We start from the raw sequence: 22,885 nt of genomic DNA, 5'->3' as shown, positions 1-22,885 counted from the left end.
ATTTCGTCCGGGAACAGAAATACGCAGCAGCTGTTTTAGGTTGTCTTTAATAAATCGCTTAAACAACCATCTACATCGTTTCAGTAAAATATTTGCACGACGCGCACTGACTTTGGGTGACCCACATTCACCGCAACCGGGGCGGAAACGACTGAACCTCAATGACGGGCCACAAAGTCGTCAAAATTGCTGCAATTCATCTGCAGCCAAGCACAATAGAATTCTTTAAGCTCCCACTTGGCATTAAGCAGAAAATAAGTAGCAATTTATTGGAGATTTTAGATCCGTTTTGCCAAGTCCGCGAATGTAACAAGTATAGTGCAGATTTTTTGTTCGTTGTGTTCAAAAAGCGTTTCTTATCACGAAACAAGACCAGGAACCCAGAGCTTACGGTGAGGGAGCGCTTATCTTTGGCGAAGAGCTGAAACAAATCTTTACCTGCGTGACACACAAATCCGTAAATTACAGCTTCTCATAAATTCGTAACTTCCTGGGGATTTTGAGCGACAAACACAATGATAGGTGATTCATAGTGTCATAAGAACATGTTTCTTTTCGGCAAACAAGCATCCAATACACTAGAACAGGAGTTTGTAGATAGAAATGTACTAATAATAACAATTGAAAGAAATGAGGGGTACAGCGCATTTTAAGTTTGAATAAGCTTAAGGACGTTTGTAATCACAAAAAACTTAGACGTCAAATATAACTGATAACGACAGTTTACGAGAAAACTATCCTATTTTGCAAATATACGTACGAGCCTATACATCGCCAATGCGATCAAGGCTGTTTTGCACAACTTACAAACATTAAAAAAATTGAGACGCAAGACGAGATAGAGGGAGTTCTTAATGTTATAGGTTCTTTACAGGCATTTTTACAAGATTTGTTCATAGAACATGCGATTGTAACGACGGAAATTGTGATAATAAGAAATGTTAATAAGAAATACGCGAGATTCTCATATTCCGATGCATTCTTCTACGTTGCTACGAGTTCGACCATGGAATTGGACAAATAAAAATGTCACGTACACAAAAAGCAAACAAAATTTAAGAGGTTCAAACATCAAAAATTAACTTTGATCACTTCGGGTCGTTTGTCATTGTCATGGATTAACCGCGTACTGCTGTTATCTGCAGATGCTCTGTTTACCTTCAGTCAAAAGAGAACGTACTTGGTACTTCCTACATACAAGCATACATTTATTCTTCAAACATGCATTCGTTGTAAAAGACCACAGTTAAACATTTCGCACTTTTTTCAGCCCCGCCCTCACAAATTCATTGGTTTGAAGCGTCGAGACTGAAATAGCGAATAGCTGATCGTAAAATCAAGGGAAATTTCCTGCTCTTACAAGCGAGCCATGAATGGTTAAATAAAAATCATACTCGGTTGCCTTCAGGCGTAACTAACTCCTAAAAATGGCGAAAGTTGTCAGTGTAAACTCAGACAATCTGCTACCTCCTGGATTACGCCAATTATTAAGGATTTTGTGTTTGGGTTTAAGGCTTAAGCATGTTAGCCATTTGCGCGACAGCTGGCACTAATAACTTTAGCCTTGTCAGGTTGCCAAGACATAAAGACTGTTATGTGTTGTTTAGGGACGTTTGAAAATAGTCAAGGCCGTTCACTTGACATGTTTTACAAAAGACGCCTTTAAACATGTGAGCGCATATCACACATTTTGGACGCAATCAAGCAACGTATCAACTGACGCTTTGTGTCTATATGAACACTTGAAATGTATATTATACATCCGTGCGAGCTAATAATTGACTTTAACACTAACGCTTCCCCCAATTTTTGTGGCACTTTTAGCAGGAAGACTGCTTGTTTGACTCTTACAAGGGTGATTGGGCTTAATGACGATATCAAAAACCAACAAAGCCACAAGGCTAATCAGACGTCCGCCATCAGTCATACAAACCAGTCATCAGCTAAGCAAGAGAAAAAGCCAGGACGTTTGTGTAAAACTTGCAATAATTGACAAGCTATTGTTTGTCCGAGATTGCCCCACATCCAACACTCAATGCGAAGGTTGATCGGTTGAGTTATTATCAACCTAACACTACGTTAAAATATCTTTCTAGACATATACCGCAAACCACCGATTAAACGCAAAGTAACAATGTTACCACTGTATGACCAGACTTATTGTGTCGTCACAGAGCAGACGCGCTTTATACGAGATTACTGAATGTCATCTTAAAAATGAATTTGTAATCGGATTCTCGATTCAATCTTTTTCCTTTGCTTTACTGAACAAAAATTAAGAAAACCACAGGTAGATCCGCCGTCTAAATGCCAATAGGCAGGCAAGTGCGCAAAACACTTTATATGGCACTTTCCGTCGCGGAGAAATTCCATCTTATAACCTATGTTCTATTGTTTCGTATTTATCCTAGTCATTGGATAGTCAGACGTTTAGGACCAAAAAAATGCACAACTGGTGATGGTTGTTTTAACAGGGTCAGTTTTTCTGCCCCGCCCTCAGATTGGGTTTCGCTTGGACCCACCACAAAAATTCACAAAATTAGATCAGGCACTTTACGTACCAGTTAAAATAGTTCGAATAATGAAAACAGTGCAAGGACAAAAAACGGAACACACACGAATATATCGCGGGAAAACCACAGAAGCAGCGGGACTAGCCGTTAAAGAATCCCTCTGAGTTGTAAAGATTCCGACAAACCCGCCATGCTGGAAGGTACCGGACGAGAATAAACACAAACCACTACCATTATAGCCTTTACTCACCAAAGGTGGTCGTTCCACGAAGCCTGCCAACGATAGAGCAATAAGGGACAGGAGCACGTAATAAAACAGATGCAACATTTTTAACAAATATTCTTCGAAACTTGATGGATAATATTCTAATTGCAAAAGTTTGATTTTATCTGTGCAATGTCTACAAAAATGCAAACAAGAAACATAATAGATACAAGCAAGATAACTACGTTTGCGAGTTTCTACATCGTTTCGTCTCCTTTAAAACCGCTACTCGTTTAAAACTAATTAACTTGGCCTACCCTTCTGTTTCCATAGCAATGCCAATTTAACCTTTAAACGGCTTTTACATTGAAATTCCTACCTGTTGAATTTAGGAACGGCTCTATCGTAACTCGTCACGCGTAGCAAGACCAAAAGTGCCGGCGATTATGACTGTATGTTATTGTATCCAATTCTATCATAGTGTTTGTTGTCGGTAGTTAACTCATGGTTATAAGAGCGACTGCCAACTATTAAAAGTTCATTGTGAGTCAGCGTTCACTTTCTCACGACGCACATATCCAGTTGAGGTTAAGTCGAGATTTTTTTCCTGGCCCGATCCGGATTAAGAGGATTAGGTAGATTTTATTTCAATAAACTTTCTTCAGCTTTGTCGCTGGGATTGTTTAGCGATCTTTGGGTCTATAACGACTTGTAACCGGAGACATTCTGCGGACGTAAACTGCTTCTTTGCGGGTTACTTTAAGCTACTGCGCTGCTGAGGGCATGGGGTGTCTTCAAAGTTTTTACAGGCGATCTGTAGCTTCCATTCAACACAGCAAAGCATACTTTCCACAATTGTTTATGTTTCGCTACTGCAGACACCTTTGTAGTTTGCCACGCAAGAATTATATAAGTGGTAAGCCTTCATTGAAAACCGATGAGCGTTCTTGACAAACTTTACTGTTTATGCCTGTAAACGAGTGCATGATAAACACGCGAGCATTGCCTTGTACTCAGGGTCGAATAAACTATCGTCGGCGCAAAAACGTCTTCACCGAGACGAAATAACAACAATCCATTTGCGGATACCTCAAGTCAAAGTTTACGGTTTTAGGAAGTTTTAAAGTTGTATATCGAATGACCCAGAACTACATTTCCGATTGAGTTAACCCTTTGGGAACCGCAGTTGATGATACGAAAAAAAGTGTTAAAAGCTCGTGTCAGATTGCAAACTTCCCTGATGAATTTGAGAAACGAAACAGTCACCAAATGAATGCGGAAATGAGTGTTTTCGCATCGGTTGCCAGCGAATTTCTCGATTTTCCCTCGGCACAATGAAAATGTTTGTCGCCGACGAGAAGTTCCGAAGTTGTCACAATTGGATCGGTCTTCACTCACCGCATCTGACCCCACTGGTTTCGGGGAATAAAGTGGCGCACAGCCGGAAATTAAATTGGCGAACAGAGTAATTAAGCGTACAAAATTTTTCGGATATATACAGTTTGCCAAGAAAACAGCCTAGTCATGGGAACAAAAGAAACTGCTCTGCGTTTTGTTTGCGTTGCAGTGTCAAATTCTTTCCACCTATTCAGGCTATTGAAACGCAACATTCATTGTCCTTGACTAACAGGGATGGATTTACCTTAAACTTAAAACCTTGCGAGATATTTGATCATACATGAAACATATTTGTGTTATTTCAATAGCAAAATACGAATTTAACATTTTTTTACAATTCGCACCACATTTGTTTTCAGAATATACAGTACGGTCAGAATATACAGTATGAGGCTAAGTGAACCTTAAATAACTTGCGACTTACCTACCCTGCCCTATGCTAATGTCAGGAGAAACAACCAAGCTAGATCAAACGTGCAATATAAAATTTGCGCGTTCTTTCAGCTGGCGTTTTGGTTTGAACAAGATTTCTATCTTATATCAATCTGGCGAAAATTGCGGGCGTTATTATTTTTTTGAGCACACATCAAAGGAATTTAAAATAGAATCTTTTTTCTAATAATACGACGTTATCTTTTTATATAGAATGGCCGCTATTGTTGCGTATGTTCAGCCCAATAGGTGACCTTTTTAAAACCTAAGGCTTGTCAACCCATTAACACCAACATGCCCTTGTAAGTTTAAAAAGTTCAGTTTGTTTCGCATTACTCAGGTTAGTTCGGTAATTACGTAATTGCCGCGCCCAACAAAAACTAATTAGTTATCAATTTAATTTCTGAAGCGTTCTATCACAAACAGCGAACGTCACGGCAGCCAAGACCTGTAAAAACGTTCTACTTTTGCATAAGTCTATCCGAAGTCTCGTTAAACTTATTTACATTAGAATATTAGAATTTGACGTATCAAAGAAACCAGAATATTTGATGTCCTATTCCCTTGGCACCCAGTAGTTAATATGAGAAATAGCGCAGATTGCATTTGTCGAAAGAAATTGCCACTTTTTCGACCATCGACAATCCGTAGCAATTTTGCGGAGCAGCAAGAAAGTCGAAAACTAATAACGTTACGATCTCAGCCGCATAATTACACGTTGTCGTGAACCTTCTTCGCTGGTTCTCCGTCGATTGTAAGTTTATTATGAACGTTACCGTTCCTGCCCTGCCTTTAAACTATCAGCAAAAAATCCGTTCAGGTGTCGACGCCTGTTTCTTCTATACGACTTGCAGTGAAGCTGGAATTTTTCGACTGAGACTTGGAACACACGAACCGGTCTATATGAAGCACTTCGCCTTCTCGCCAACGAAGGACATAGTTCTTACGTAAGCGTAAAAAACGCGACGTCGACGACGCAAGGGCTTCAATGCGTGACATCGTCTGGACTTCAACAGGTAATAGACGATAGAGACCGAAAAAGCCATGAGCGTCAATAGACCTGGAATTTAGGTTAACACCGAGGCTTAGACGACAAAAAGACGTAATCCTTAGGTCTATTTATTTACGACAGAGCTTTGCAAGAGCAACGGAGCGTATGCTAAAAATGAAAACTTATTCAAACACGAAGCATAGCTGGGCACCCGCTGCCAACGCAGAATAAGTCTTGCAATCACCTTTTATGCTGCTTGTCGGAAATTGTTGATTAAGCTTTCGTCGACTTAAGCTAATAAAGTCAGAGATAACGACCCGCGCGAGTCGACCGATTTTAAATGACAAGACGTTACTACGGTCGATGTCGAACATGTCAGCACGAGGTATAAAGCTTGTTGTCGCTGCTGTTCTAGGCAAAATAAGCTTGGAAGTCAGTCGTCAGTCTGCCTGGCCAATGCTCACGGACCAAATCTTTGTTACGAGCGAGGAATTTCAACACGAAGTACACCCGCCTTGCTAATAAATAAATCGACAATTGTAACTAATTGTAAGTTAAAAACGATAATGGTAATAAATCAAGTTCTGAGCTACAGCTGCAGACAGCTGGTCTGGGCTATACTTGGCTGTGATATTGATTGTAGCAAGCTATCTGGTGATTAATAAGCTGGACTTGTCGTCAAACACGCAAGCTGGCCTGATTAAAGATCCCATTGTTTAAGTACGGTATGCCAAACTACGTTACACCTCGCCTCTACATAGCAGCCCACCTCCAGCGGCAAAATCACTCATCACATCGGGCCAGACCTTATCAAACAGCCGATTAGTCTAAATTTTTGATTCAGTTGTCCCGCTGCAGACCTTGCCTTCTTCGTACGGTGTTTCAGTTCATTTCTCAAGTGAACACCGGTCGGAAATTTTGCCGTTGTTATGCCGTGGCTTGCTGCTCTATCTTAGGTGCGCAATGTATTCTGCTCACAACACGTGGCACATCAGGTTTTATGGCAGACGAACATAAACAGCCTAAGCCTTGCACACTCCCTTAAGCTTGGTTCAGTTTCAAAATAAAAACACAAACGAATTTAATTTAATTTTTGCCAAAGAGGAAGACTAAAATTTTGTGGAAAGACCCGGTTCGGGATTCACATAAAATCTACGCTGGAAACCGAGAAGAATTTTTGGAATTATTTGTTGTGAGTAGTCAGTTGGCAGCGCGAGGAATTTTCAACCACCGCGACAGCGGTCGAATTGCTGGTGTAACTGGAACCAAAACGGCAATCACTTAACCGCAAATGGTTTGCATTGCCCGTTTTTCGAAATCGGTAAGATTTTGAGAAACTACAAAAAGTGCATCGGCCGTTAGCGGAACGACTGTTGAAAATCCGACTTGGAATGTTTTTGATCGTAAAAATGAACAACTAGGCCGTGTGCTATATGTGTATACGCTCGTTAGATGTTGTATGCCTTAGGCCAAACGTATCGTTCATAAAGATATTGTTTGATATCTCGTTATGGATTGATGAGCTTGTACAGTTGCTACGCACATTATGTTTAAACAAACTGTAATAAACCTTACGGTATATGGCTATGACTGCACACTGTAAAAGTGCAGCAAGTATCACTTTTAACCCGATAAAATGACGAATCAAGACGTACGCAGTGCCCGGGCGGTTATTTCTGGCTCAAAATGGTATTTACGGAAACAGTCGCGAACCCAACTCACTCTACCAGGTCACCACTGCGTTTGAAAGTGTTGAGAAATTGTACATCTAAGGCAATTAACCCCACGAAGGAATGGGGTGATTAATTAAGAGACAACCTCGCCGGCAAACAACAGTCTTTTCAACAGTTTAATACGATCTGGGATTGCCAGGTTGCGTGCTATGTGATAATACTTGCTTGTCATTTTTACCAACCATCGCTCTTCCTGAAAAATTGCCCCGGAATTTTTGGGGAATTGAAAAGTTAGCGCAGCTCAAAGGTACGAGTTTTGATGTCGGGGTAATGGTATTTGTTGGAAGATTATGGTCGAGCAATTGGCCTTAACTTAGCACCTGGGGTTAGAAAAACAAATCGGCAAAATTAATTTCCCCGCTTTTACGGCTCTAATGAGCCGTTGGGTAAGCAAATAAAAACCATCTTAAACCGTATTGACTTTATACAGATCGTGTAAAAACAGCAGGTTTTCGATTCGCTTGATTGTAGAAAAGTCATAACATCGCTTGAATGCTTGGGCAAAAAACAAACTGCCCTTTCCTTTTTGACAAATGACCGCTGCTTACGTGCGTTGCGAGAATAAGAAAGCGTTAAAAAAATGTATCAAATCCGTTAATGTAAACATCGGAACCATCAACAGGTTATGCTTTTAATCAATTCTTCATCGATGAATAAGGGATTGTCTGATGCTGGCCCTTCGATAACAGACCACCTTTAACTTGTCAATTAGTGTCTATTTTAAGGGTTTGAGAAAAATTTTCTCCAACCGTTTTCCATATCTAATCCTGTTTATTGTTGTCCGGTTTGCGTCTGAAACATGTTCCCGACGTTAACAACTTCCCAGCTCAATTACTGGGATCATAGGGAGGGTTTCCAGTTGGCTGACTGCGACTGTCAATTTTACACCAACTGGGCCGCTGTTACCATTACGAAAGTGCAAACACGTCAAATACTTATTTGGAAATAATATCAAACGGCGACGCGGACTGCACAGAACGGTTTCAAACATGATAAACCGATAAGCTACTTTTCCGGTTTTGAAAAACATGTTTAGCCAAACAAGGCGAAATCTAGGATTGTTCTTAGCGTTGATCGTTTGTGTCGGTTCCATCATTGCCACATTGTGATACAAAAGAGCTCACCCAACAGGTAACGAGCTTTCTTAAAATAGAAAAGTTATTGATTACCTTGATTTCAGCCTGATTTGAGTGATAACGGCTTTCTTAGAAAAGCTACTTGGAGTGTCAAGCAAAAATAAATTATCGGTAAACACGAGCAACCAAATCAAAAAGACAATCGGTCAATCGAATTGACATGATCCAAAAAGGCCAAGCGATTCGATGTGATAACGTCATTAACACAATAGTTTGGTAGATTTGAGGGGCGAGCGCGACCCCCGACTATTTGCATCTGCTTTCCCAAAACAGATGCTATAAATAGAGGGAAATGAATCGAATCACTTGTTGGGGGCGTGAGACTGGAGTTAGATCTGGAAATAAAATCCCAGAAAACTAAGTGCTTTAGGAAATTAGAAAACATATGAATATCTACGACGGGAACTGAAAATGTGAGAAATTCTTCGACAAAGCCGCATTAAAATTATCCAAACCATCCCGGGCTATAGTTTAGTACTATAGTAGATGCTTACTTATTTTGATCGTAAACTGGGAGTCAATACTAACACCCTTGTTTAGACTACGACGTCAATCAAATACCATTCGCTTTCATGAAAAACTGACTTCCTGTGCGTCACCTGGAATCGCCGGGAATTCCGATGGACGGTTCCGCGATAACTGAATATATTAAAGCCACTTCAAAGGGCGATGAACCTGACCTGTAACGACGCTGTAGGAGTTCGGAAATAAGAAAAACCACCGCGACTTCATTTACTGAGTTTTGAGGAAAATTCACAACTTGACTTAAAAACTTGAAACATTTGAAATAACAACAATGGCGCCTGTAAGGAAGCTGTGGTTGAGATTTTTAAGTAATTGCTTCGGTGATTTTAGTCACTTTCTCAACACGTTAAATACATGCAATACGATTGCCTTTCAAACATAGCAATCATTCTTGTTCATATTTAGAACTACCCAAAACACCACAAACGTGATCAGTATCGCATAAGCAGATCTACAGCTAACTGCCAGTGTGTTGTAATCCACCGCCTGGAATCCGCAATCTATCAAACTATGGGTGCAGTTTAACGAGAAGTTAATTGAACAATATCATCCCAAAATATTAGCGCTTAGGCGAGCTAATAAGTTTTTCTTCACAACTCAAAATACCGCATATTTTGATGGATCACCAATTTATTCCTGTTTATTTTGAGGTCTCATGCAATTCTGCCTTCAACTCACTGCTGCCGCAAGAGGGATTAAATGATAGAGACGAAAATCTTTTGATAGCCGCAAGGTGTCTCTGTTGTTTTTATCACTAAACGCTCTGTGTGAAATGATTCAGTATTTTTCTAAATTATCATTCCGTGAAAGGGTTGCAAAAAATCAAAGGTATTTAGAATAGGGTCCCAGAATTAAAACTGTTTTATGATAATTGGTTATGTGCATCATTAAATGGCTGATCAAGTCCAGGCTGTACCTGCCTGACCACTTAAATAGTGTTAATTAAATACTTAAATAGTTAAGTTGTTCCACTTAACGATACAAAATTTATGACAATTCCCTTGCTAACTTAAAATTGTTATGACAAGTAACGGCACGCGCCATGTTTGTGAGTTGTTTGTGCTGAGTTCTGAACCTTACGAGCCAGCTTTCGCACTCTTCAGTTTCTCAATGTCACTATACTGAGAATTTATTGGCGTTCTGGTACTTCACGCCATCAAAATAATATCTATTTCAAAGTTGATAACACTTTCAAGTGTCTAAGTTTGCAAAAAGATCAAGTTGAAACGTTCCAGCTGGTGTAGATGCGGTCAGCCAATGACAAACCGAATCGACCTTAAATCAAGTGCAACATAGAAACGAGGAAGAAAGTTAAGTCATTGCGTTGATTTTCCAGCATGTATGACAAAAGCGTGATATAATTTCTAGTCAACAATAACTCTTCGAAGGAAGTTCATTCCTGATAAACAAGAGGATTAAGACAAGATGTTCCACGATAAAACATGCATTTTTGGAACCACTTAGATAATTGCCGAGGTGAGCGACATACATTCATTGGATGATTAACGTGCATCATGTGTCGTTGGAAGTCTTTTAAGGCGTCAAGTAGAGCAATAAGTCGATAATTATGATGTTCTTATGCTAGTTTTAAGGTAGTGGGTATGATAAGCAGTTAGGAGAATGTACAATTAAGAAGGTGAATGAATAGGTGCAACAGCAAACAGCAGCCTCTATATTATAGTATGTAGCCTTTGATATGCCGGATTGAACAAGAAACACCGCACCAAGCTTGAAGCAGGATGTTGCGGCTGAAATGAACTTTTTGACATAATAGCTGTTTTAATGTAACAACTTTACACGCATAATATTAAGTTGGTTTGCTAGTGCGCACCTAATCTCTGGTTATTAGGACTGCAGGTTCAACACTCTATACGTATATAGCGCTTTCTCGAAACCCAATATCCGAAACGACAAAAGCTATATTAATCCCACAAACATTTCGAACTTTTGCAATGTTTACGGTTGAGGCTTGGGAGTACAAATGTGATCCGGATTTTGTTATCGAAAAAACATTTTAAGTGCGTTTTAAGAAAGATCGGGTTTGGAAAATCGACCTTTACTGAATTCCCTTATATGTGTATATACCTGTATATATATATATACTGTATATAAATAAACTTTTTGAAGACTTACAAAACAAAACAAGTACGTCGCACAAAAGTATAGCCACCTATATATACGAGTTGACAATATTATTTTACTGCCTTAACGATAACCTGTAGGGGTGAGAATAAGACGTTACTAGCAATCACCTACCATTGCGGTGGGATTATCTTCGTGTGCTGATGTCCAAAAATTGTTCTCATCTTTTACGGGAAAGAGGTTTGGGAATTGTTTTCGAAAGTCAGTCACCGGTTTCCAACCTTCATCATCTTCCGCGGATAGACTCACAACTTCGGGAACAATGATACCTGGAGTGCGTCCAGCTGATGGAAGAGCTTTGGAGCCATCACAAAACGACCAATCGAATCCTTGCAAGAAAATCAGCAGGAGAAAAACTTTGGTAGACTTCAACATCTTTTCAGCAAAGATTGAAGGTTGCCACAAACTTTACGCGACAGAATTTGCACAAAACTACAGCAAGACTTATACCAAGTAAATCTGCAAGATGGAAAACTGAAAGTAACAACAAGAACTTCATGTCAGTGACGAAAGCAACATTTTCCTCTGCCTTTTGCGGACCTAAGAGCTACCAACTAAAGGGTCAACTTGAAAGTGAATTATTTTGAGTGCTGCAATTATGCTTTAAGCCTGTGAGAGAATCCTGACATGAATGAACCTTTTTCTTGCTGATGACCTGCTGCCAACCGCACGATAATTTTTGCGGGTCGTTTAGAAAACAAACTTTACCTTTAACGAGCGAGATACAACTGTAAAAACAAACTTCGCTAAAAACACAACCAACATCGTTTAATTATATTGCGGTCGTTGGGTTAATTTCATACGACCCTGCACAAACTTTTACCCCATGCCTAACGCGGTGATGTCAAACCAAATCGCGAATGCATGGCTAGTGGGAACAGCTTGTGATAAAATCTAAAAGTTTGTTGGAATGTTGAACATCTTTAAATCAAAAGCATTTATTGGAATTGGTCTTTTACGACTCAGACAGTTTTACGTCACAATTTTTATGGAAGCTTGTGAATTGTTTACGAGTAAAAAAGACGTTTTAAGATCATAAAGCGGTGGAGTAGTTCGAAAGTACCAAGTTTTTGCGGTTAGGACAGCCACGTCTAAGGCAATTGATAACGACTTAGTTACCTAAAACGCGTAGCTACAACAGACGATAAGAAGAAACAACGCTGATGACATATGTCAAAAAACGGGTAATTTATTTTTAACGGCAAACAGCGAGGTTGGAAACGCATTTTTTTAGCAATTTGGGCAGATTAATTTTCGAACGAGCGTTGCTTTCGTAACGAAATCATGTCATGAAAACGTAGCCAAGACACAAAAGTTTTATTAATAAGTAAGCATACGACGACTGTTCCTTCTTATTTATGATATTTGATGATCTAATTGCGTTGTAAAATATTGTTGCTCAATATTTGCGCCAAATACCTGACTACAAATTACTTCTTTAATATTGAAAGCGCGATAACAGAAGTGACGTTGAGGAAATTTATTCAAGTGTTAAAAACCGAGCGTAAATCACTTTCCAATTACAGAGCAAGTTACAACGACTGCTATTGTTCATTTAGCAAGCTATGGGCAACACATCAACAAACAATAACACTCATCATGCCGATAATGATGGCATGGGTACCTCCCTGGCCGAACAAGCTGAAGATTAATTAATATACTGTAACAACGATAGGCGGGCAAAGCTGAAATTTTAAGTGAAGTTTAGATAAAAAGGCACAAAATGCTAACACTTCCGTCGCCATGCAGCCTGACTCCTTTAACTTGGCTCATTCATAAGGTGACGGTGCAGCTCACCGTGATGTAAGCAATGCACAGTTTTGCAACTCCTCGTATGCCGTTCTCCAGCTTTGCACTTACAAACTACACCGCATTTTCGCAATGGGCGGGTTTTAAAAGCTGAATAAGAGTTATGTCATCGCTAAGATTTGCCGCATGCAAATTTTGTACTTTAAAGTCCAATTACTTTTTTTCTGGCTTAAAACTAATTTAAGCTAAAACTCAAACACGGCCTTGAAATTCTGTAGAAATTATCGCAAGATCGGAACGAGTTTGATCTTGCGTTGAAAATGGCCGCACTAATTCAATTAGATTGCTATAATCTGAACAAGTAGCTCGCCAATGCAGCAGCAGCAGCTGCTCGGGAGTATTGATTTACAACGGGGTTACTGCAGGCGTTTATCGGTCTCCTAAACTACAAATTACACATGATTTCCGCTATATAGTAACATTCCAACGCACTTATAAAGAACATAAATTAAAATTCGCCTGCAGAAAACTGTCTTTCTTCGACGCTATAAATAAGATATTGCACACTCGTCCGGAATTGAAAAGTCCTTCACCCGCCATCTTGCGGTTTCAAACCGGAAAGTAACCGACTGTCAATAAGTGGACGGTGTTGTCTAATTGTGTAGTGTGTGTGCTTGATACATTCCAGTCATGCTGTGAAGGCCAGACATCGCGCGTTACACCTAATTTGGTAATTGGTGTTTTTCATGAAAACTGGTAATTACCTGTGATATTGCACTAAATCGATTTCGCCTTGAAGAGCATTCTAGAAAGATCGTCGGAAAGGTGAAATGCAAAACAACAAACAACATAAACCCATTCGTTCAGGATTTTTGCACCTTCGGTAAATGCGTGACAGTAAATTGTTGAAAATAAATGAGCTTCGATTTGTCACACTTTTTCAAAAAAGAATATTTTCGGAGGGTTGCAGATAACACAAGAAATACGCGGGTACGATCGTTTCAGATAAATATCTTACAATTACAATGGAAATCATCCATTAATCTATCCATTCATGCCAACAAGTTAGCCAATTCTACAGAGAAAATACGTAATCTTCATTAATAGACTATTTATAGATATTGTTTGACAGCAGATATATGGTATATTACTTAAAATTCTACACAAAAGATAACTGTTAAATCAAAGTTATTCATAAGACAACTCGTGGATTGTTAGTTTTAAATTCAACATTGATACCATTAACCCATAACAACGCTTTAGTTGCCTGTAAAGAACAGTTATACCGCAAGTGATAAACACTCGATGTACAAAGTCGTGAAATGTTATACAGCTGCGGCTAAATTATTTCTGGGTTCCGTGTGCATAATTACGTAATAATTGTTGTACGACTTGCTGTTTAGTTCAAGACTTTAGGTCTATGTTTGCATTCTTTGTGTAGGAGCACAAATTGCGTCAAGCCTTTGTTTGACTTAGCAAGAAACCGTTGCGACATCTTATAACTGTTTATAAAAGACTTTCTCATGCCTGCTATCAACGTCGACATAAAACAAACTGCAATCAGAAAGCCATCATTGTACAGTTGGTAAGCAATAAAACAGTTAATCCTTGACATGGTCGACCTTTCCTGACAAAGACCGGTGCATTTAGCAAACGGCGATTACAAAGAAGAGAAAAACGTCAAAGCCAAGCTAGAATAGATGCAAAATTTGTTGGCAAACACTCGTCGTCCAAAGTCAAATTTTGCGAAACAAAGGTTGAAGCGGCAAAAAACTTTGGTTTTGTCCCCTCGTTGATGAAAAGTTCGTTTGTTATGTCTTCGCATTGTTCCTTTGTTGTTAAGAATTTTAAGAGGGAAAGAAAATTTCTGATCAAAACAACAATCGATTTTGGGCGGCGCCCCATTGAAGGGAGAAAAACATTCGTCGCTTTTATCTTTCTAAATCCCCATTCATAGCAACGTCATAAAACAAAGGTAAATTTTGAATCAATAAAAGTTCCTATTTGTACTTTGACGGTAAAAGCTATTTTCAACGAGAATGGCCAATACGACGTTCTCGTGCGTAGAATATTAGATTGTTAAAGGCGGGCATGATGTTTTTTAAAAATAATGTCGTGTGGTTTTCGTTGCTAGCCAGTTTAAAAAGCATACTTGATTTTCAAATTAATCACCTTTCACAAAGGCAGTAATTTTCATCAAAAAATATGCCTAAAATACAATTTGAAATTAATTGCTTTCGTAAAAGGACATTATTGCCTTGTCAAATATTGTTCAGAAACCTGCCAACGTTGCCGGCTTGAAATACCGGTAGTTAATTAACAATAACTATTAGTACTCACAAGCTAACAATTGACACTGCCAATCACCACAAAACACTTAGCAAATCAATCTAAAATCAATTAAAGTTACAAATTTGTTAACGTTAAGAATACCACCTACCATGCATCTTCCTTCGACGCAGACTCGTCTCACGCTCTTCCTGCTCCCTTCACCGCTCTTTTTCCTGCTACCGGGAAGCTCAAGATAGGAACAATCTGTACCATCCGTCACTTGGTCTGAATGGCGAACGAAGAAACGATGACCCCTGGCCTTGCAACTCAACTCGCAAGGACCACCTACAAATTAAGTCATTTTAAAGACATATTACGTCATTTTAATTTTCTTTTCTAAATCGTGTTCAGCGAATCCCTGACACCGCTGGCGCCATGCGATTGGATGAATTTTAGAAAAGGTTCTGGTAACATGTTTAAATATTAGGGATGAGGAAATTGCCTATAGAGCATGCCTACCTCGGCTCAAGGGCTCCCATACGTAACTGTTTCCGGCAAATAGTCTTGAGTTGTATTTCGAGCATTGCGCCCGTCTCGTGTTCACGCTGCCGTCTGGACAGGGCTGTAAATGCAATAATAGTTGTGCTAATTAAGATAAACCAACGCTAAAATTGTCCAGTTAATTTTACAGAAGTTAGGGATTCATGCTACGATTCAGGAAAAACTTACAACTAGATTGCAGGATTTGTACAGTTTGTTTGGTCCGTTACATAGCCATGGATTCATGTTGATATTCCTACCGTAAAAAAAAAATTATTTTATAGAAATCATAGAGTTTTGCAAAAGCTCACAAATGGTATTCGGCGGATATGGAAATTTAGAATTATGTTGGGTTTGCAAAACTAGATGTTAATGCAGTATTTTTACGTGGGTCGTTGTAGTGTTTGACGACAGTTTCGCCTTCGCACTTGAACGCCACCACCGCAAGTGCGACTGCATTTGGTCCACGTACTCCAAGATTCCCATCCGTCAGTTGGCGCCACGGGACCCAATGGAAAGTATGCGGGCACCTTCAAAACGTTGACACAATTTATCGATTTACCTACTGCAACTAATCAGGAAACATAGCTGAGTTAAATTTGCTTTGCTTTGTAAGTTCTTACTATACACGTATGAACTGAATGAGAATGATTTATCAAGACCAAAGATATGGTTAACTGTTGACACAAAATGATTAATTTAAGAAGGTGCCAAGCCCAAGGTAGCATTTTACGTAGAGATAAAAATCTTAACTATTCACAACACTCGTTTTGTCTTCATTGAGTTTAGCAGTAGCAGCTGAAACGATTCGAGATCTAATCTAGGCTTAGCAAGTTTGCTCAACGTTAACAAAAAGAATTCAGAGAAACCGGGCATTTAAACGATTGGGCGTGGGTACTCTGAAATAAGGAATATATTGATAAAGGATTATTTTACGTGCGGAAAGGTAGGAGATAAGCTTGCTAAGGATATCAAACGCAACCGTTTATTAAGGATATTAATCAAACATGCGTTGATAGGTTGACTGTCCATAGCCGTACAAGTTACGTGTGTGAACTAGTTTATATACGGGCGTTCACCGGCTAGGTATGGTTGTACGTAAACTCGTCCAACAAAGTAGGCGAAGCATTCTCACTCATTCCATGACGTTAAACTTTAGAAACAAATTAAGGCTTGGTTTAAAGGTTACTAAATTGTTTCGAAAGATGTACAATGACTCACCCGCATACTCATTCGTCTTTTAGCATGCTGGCAGCTCGTAAATGATACGCAGATGACGTAAGCCAACAATATGACCAAATACAGTTTCACACCCATGGTCAATACACAATGACCTAAAAAATAATATTGAATGTTACGTGAATAGTCGAATAGGGTCGAACAGGTTTAATCTAGTTTAAACTACAACCTACTGCAACATGCTTCCCCCCTTTACAGAGTATTCATTTTATTTATTTATTTATTTATTTGTTTATTTTGGATCTGGCGTTAACGCTCCAGTATAAGAACTGCAGTGGACTTGAAAAATGTTTCAAAGTCCGAATGTTGCAATAACATACGTACAATGCAAAATGAACAAGAGTTTGCGTCTCGCGTTTTGCAAGACCAAATTCCGTAATACAGATAAGACATTTTTAACCTGTTTCGCTTGGACAAAAAATCTATTTGGCAAATGTTCAAGTGTTGAGAGTGATTTTCCGCTGTGACCCGCCAAAAAGTCAGGCAATTTTTGACAAATGTCACTCCACTCTACAAAGCTAAGTTAAGGCACCTGTACATAAAATAAGCGAAAAACATACACTTAAGCGAATGATCACTCACACGACCACCGGATGATGAATAGCGGAAGCTTGTTGAATGCTGCTGCTTAATCATTTGCGCCTTGACGAGTCACGTACGCCGACACTTAATACCGTAAACGGTAATAATATTGGGCGAAATGGAGCATCTCGACGGAACAATTAACTTCCGGACCCCGCAAAAATCGACTACGTGTCTGGGCAGGAAATCGTTAAGCCAACATCGAGAAGAACAGAAAAATTAATTATATGATTTTTTACGAGATTGAACCTTATTGAAACCATCCCAGTACCTTTACGCTAGCAGAGATTTTTTAAACATTGGTACGAAACTGATGCTGTACCAAAATATTAAGTCTTAATGCAACATTTGCTGACGGCAGCATTATCCAGTTCGTGTATTACGGTGTATCTCACCACTTTAGGGCATCAAATATTACAAAATGTTGCTCACGATTTCTTTAAAACTTGTCACATTGAACTACCATACAATAATATCAACAGTCGCCTGGAAACATTCAGTCTAGCATCGCAGCCTATTCAAACAAATAGTTTCATTCAGTTTCCATAAGGCTTGCTCAGGTTTAAGGTTCGGGCTCGTGTGTGGCATGAAACCGTTTCGAATAACTCCCGGAAATCGATGAAAAGGATTTAGCACAAAATGCTGTGTAATATCATTGACTCGCTGGGCCGTTGAAAGCGCAAAAACTCGAAATATTAGATTTGGTTTTATATTGAAAAAGAACGGAGACGAAACGTTCAAGTACGCCAAGTTTAATGGCAACGCAGCGGGATTTAATTAATACAAAATTGTTTTTAATGGTGATACTTGACGGCGAAAATGTTTCGACAGTTTAGCTTGAGGTTCTCGGTCTGAAATGTCAGCTTTGATTCGGTCACGTACATTGGCTGATGATCGAAGGCACCGTTAAAAAAACCAACGTCTTGTGGTAAGACGATGTTAGCTTGTCTTGGAAATGACCCAAAGCTCCTGCTTGCAACAATAATCTTATTCATCTTGAACAGGTGCGCTGTACCTGACGTGCGTGATCAATCAACTGCGAACATTTTCCGTGAAATTTCATGCAATTTACAGAGAAAAACCTGAGAAGTAGCAGTAACAATAGATGTTAATTTATTCGCTTCGGGTTCTGAAATATTCAGAATACACCACTTTAGGTTAAGTTATGTTCTTCTAGATGGCGCGCATAAAAGCCTAACAATGAACACTAATTTTTCTAAAAGAACCCGTTTATGAGAAACCGTAAAAGTCTTTTTCCAAAAGGCTGAAAGAGAAATTCTTGTATTGGGCTAACTCGCAAGTACATAAGAAACTTTCCTCGTTTAGAACTTGTACAATCAAGTGCGTGGTGTGCCGGTTTTAAATGTGTGAAACTAAATGACTATATGCCAGTATTCTCTTCTAAACTTTCGAATACCGTTGTTTCCGTAACTGAAAACGACTAGTTCAGTTTTTTTATCATTGAACTTTGGTTTTAAAACAAGTGCACAACTTGAGGAATTAAAAAAACCTACACTACAAAAGTTATGTCTAATCTTAAGAAACTAAATCCCAAGAAATTAAACTACTGAAGCTTTAAGCAAAGGCTTAGTACGAAAACATAAGTGTATTCGATGACCAAAGCCTAACATGCATTGCGTGTTCGAAACACATAGAGTTAAAATGTAAGATCATGCGATTTATCTACTGAACCGAGATCAAGTTCACCAAATATATGAGTCCCATAAAACCACCACAGCATATAATGTTTTCCAAATCGGACTTTCATTGCGTTTCCAATAAATGGATTTTTTAAATACGAAACCGCGATCGGCGATAACAATTTTAAGACATTTTAAGCAAAATACATATCTAAGGCTTTTGGATATTTCAAAAAGCAGGATAGACATTTCCAGGACAATTCACAAAAATCCATTCAAACAACATTACGCTAAAATGAGGTAGCCTGTATAGAGCACAGATAATTGCTAACAACATACACTGCAGGCCTATATTACAGTAAACGAGATTAGGCTGTAAATATGAGACCCTATAAAACTGAAGTGCGATCGCAGTCATGCAATTACGGAGCAAAAAACGACATAATCAACCACAAGAAGGAGTTATAAGCATTTGCTGAAATGCAGGCAACTCACAACGTCACCATTCCACTTGATATAGCACTAGATGCTATAAATATAAATGCTTTCGACGCTAATACTTGCTTCATGCAGTGCACGATATAAAAATACATGAACAGCAGATGAAAACTAGCTACAAATAATATCACAGACAAGCAACCATAAAGCATACTGTATACGTACCGTAAAACGACGTTAAAATCCACGAAATTAAGCTTTTAGAAACTTCAAGGTGGGCCTAATCCAGGTTAAAAACACTTTTGTGCTTGTCAACTCTCGATGATAATCCAACGTAATCCAAGTGTGATGTTTAGAAAAAAATGTTCAAAAACAGCTGGATGGACGGTAGAAAAATTACACAGAAGTAAAATCAATTCTGCCGCTTACTGCAACACCTTACCGCTTTTGAACTGCAAATGTGTAAAAATAATTTAAGCCCTAAGTGCTGGTAATCGTTTATTGAAAGTCGTAAAAAGGCTGCACTAAAACTTACTGTAAACATTGAAGTTTGTCCAATATAATACGACACGCATACACCCGCCAACAGCAAACTCAAATTGCCATTGTTCTCTGCCCGTACTACTGTAACGCGCCGCAAGGTAGTGGTGTAATGAGAAGTCGAAATAATGGTTTGGCCGCGTCAATGGGGTAAAATACGTCATACTAGAACCCGACACGTAGTAAACAAGGACTCGTTATGAAATGCAAGGCATCAAATAACATTATAAATATGATTAATGCTAACAATAAAGTTAAGGCCTTTGTTCCAGGCTGTTTGCTTTAAGTCATACGTCACTGCTTATAAAGTTTCCAGCAAGTCTGACTGCTCTTCTCAATTGTCGTCTTTTCCTGAAACAGTTAATTTTCCGTAAGTTTACATTTAGACGGCGCATGGCGCGTTGGCGGCGGATGCGTCAGCAGATGACAAACTACAACGAAACAGTGAACAATGTTGTCTATGTACACAATAAGCCTGCAATTCCATTGTTCTTACGGAAGTTCCAGCATATTCTCGAGAAAAAAAGCTATTTATCTTCAGCTATTTTAGAACACATGGCCAGAAAGAGATAACCAAATGCGGTTTTCCGAAAACTGCCTTGACTAATTTAGGCTCTTTTTGACAATGCTTGAAGAAACGTTATGTCACAAAGTTTTTCGAAACTTTCCGTCGGCTATTTCACCATATGAACCATTGCTGCGTGGTCATGTACGTGGGAAAGTGCCGGTACCCTATTCGGGAAACTAAAACGCTTCCAAGTCACACATAAGCCGCGTACGTTTTCTGAGAAGAAGTTTCTCTTTCTCTTAAAAGTTGACAAGAGTCCGAAGGGAAAAATTGCGGAAGATGTCACTTCACTCGCCAAGATACTTTTAAACGTGCCAAAATGGAATTTGGTCGAAACAGCAAACATTCTTCTGTCGCAGTGACAATTTTGGCTTCGCGAGGTTGATTCACTGGAACCATTATTGAAAACCATCAATAGAAACACTCAATTTAACACGACCTAAAATAAAGCTTGATGCAACGTCAACTAAAATCTGCGTCTTCTGTTACCAACGAATGACATTTATTTGGCCAAGCCTAAACTATAAGAGCATATGATGTAGGCTATTAAAATACAGCAGGTATCCGTCATAGATCAAACAGGGCACTTTACACAAACCTAACGACTCAGAGAATTTCATATTATCGCATTAGATTCACAAAAGACTGCTATAGTGGAACTTATACCACAAGTAAATGTACTTTTTTGGTTAAAATACCAAAACTGCAGTTAGATAGCCAGAAAATACTGTTAACCGTGAGTGGTCAATACCTAATTTATGCCAACAGCGGTTGACGCAATTACATATTTAATTAGGTGAATGTGGAAACAACCTTAAAATATAATTTGCGTCCCTTTCTTTCTCAAACATCATTTGTCGGGTTGAAACCTGGCTGGAATATCTTACAATATATACTTTAACTTAACCCAGAAGGATACTTGAAGGATTTATGTTGTTATTATGTAATTTTAGACAAGCTCAATCGAATAAAAGTATAAGACACAAGTTAATCATAATTCTGTCCGCACAATTTCGTCCCTGTTCTCGATACCAACTCGACAGGCAATTAAGTCGAACAGGTGTAAGTAATAGCACAAAAATGGTTGGAAACAAACCTATTATCTTAAAATTTATCTTTTGCATGGTAACAACCCGCAATGCACACGCGACAAGATACCTGGGGAAAAACAGCTGATCGCCGCAACAGGCAAGGTCTTTGTTCTCGTTATCTCTTATGTAAGGTGTCTGTCTTCCTCAGTCGACAACTTCATTGTAAAGGTAGAAATGAACCGCTAGCTTAGCTTTCCCATTAACAGCAGATGAAAAGAGTTTTTCCGGTTCTAAACTCTTCGCCAACCTACCGCTCTTCAAAGTCAATGATAATGGCATTCGTCGCGACATCGTTATAAGCCGTAGGTTCTATATATAGCTAGCGGATAAAATTGCGTACGCGTTAGCAGTGCCTTGACTTTACGAAACAATAAAATGAAGTGTATGAAAAAAACCACTGGAATTTCACTTGAGCGTCTAAAAGAAGATGGCGGAAATTAAATTTTAGTTCGAAAACAGCCGACTAATGTTGGTTACTTTCTTCACATACAATAATCCTTTACATAAGTGAACCGGAATTTTCTCATTGTAATTATGGCTCAAAAAGTGGTATTTTTACTGATAATTATAGTTCGTTTAAAAGCGAGAAAGGTTAATGAAAAGCGTATAGCTTTAAATTTTTATTGAACAACAACATTTATTGAACTTAACTTGTGTATAACTTGATAAGTGAAGAATCTTACAATAACTCGGTTCTTCACTCAAGAATCCCGCCAAAAATGCAAGGTCAAGTTCATTACGTCACACTACGTTGACGCAATGTAGCAAAACAGCACGCAATTTCTGGCTCGTCTTGAGCTGCTGGCCTTAGCGGCGGATGTAATAGATTTTCAAAACAAATCATCAACTAAATATAAACGAAAGAAACCATAACTGCCACATTACTGTAATTTGATGCAATCGATAAATATTAAGGCCACGCGTGGTTGGTGTAGGCTAAAGGGTATTGCGGATGTTTGGACCGTCAACGACTTGTTTTCGTGTTCTCGAGACCGGTTGCAAATACTAAAGATGGTTGATTATGACCGCATCGTCACGCAATACTGTCCGCTGCCTGCGTCACTTAAAAATCGCTTGGGGAAATATTACGTAAACAATTACCTTTTCTGCTGCTATTTGTTAATTCGCTAATGAAAAACATCCATATTAAGG

At 38.9% G+C, this 22,885-nt stretch overlaps 1 protein-coding gene across 4 annotated transcripts in view; it reads right to left on the bottom strand.

The window, feature by feature from the left end:
* Nucleotides 1-21,970, bottom strand: part of LOC143447514 (thrombospondin type-1 domain-containing protein 4-like) — a 42,088-nt gene extending 20,118 nt beyond the window's left edge. Inside the window, exons 1-6 of one of the 4 annotated variants that reach the window (XM_076947668.1) lie at nt 21,801-21,970; nt 16,857-16,969; nt 16,023-16,165; nt 15,825-15,891; nt 15,615-15,717; nt 15,265-15,440 (exon numbers count right to left, since the gene is read on the bottom strand). In XM_076947668.1, the coding sequence (XP_076803783.1) occupies nt 15,265-15,440; nt 15,615-15,717; nt 15,825-15,891; nt 16,023-16,165; nt 16,857-16,952 (585 nt within the window). In that variant the 5' untranslated portion in view covers nt 16,953-16,969; nt 21,801-21,970. Of the gene's footprint in view, nt 1-2,763; nt 2,931-11,189; nt 11,805-15,264; nt 15,441-15,614; nt 15,718-15,824; nt 15,892-16,022; nt 16,166-16,856; nt 16,970-19,759; nt 19,987-21,800 lie in introns of those variants that run through there. The other 3 variants (XM_076947667.1, XM_076947669.1, XM_076947670.1) reach the window with 3 other exon arrangements.
* Between the last annotated feature and the right edge of the window lie 915 nt (nt 21,971-22,885).

This window comes from Clavelina lepadiformis, chromosome 2, assembly GCF_947623445.1.
Source record: "Clavelina lepadiformis chromosome 2, kaClaLepa1.1, whole genome shotgun sequence".
NCBI classification, from domain to species: domain Eukaryota; kingdom Metazoa; phylum Chordata; class Ascidiacea; order Aplousobranchia; family Clavelinidae; genus Clavelina; species Clavelina lepadiformis.
The sequence above is the reverse complement of the archived record's forward strand: the minus strand, read 5'-3'. Positions and strand labels throughout refer to the sequence as shown.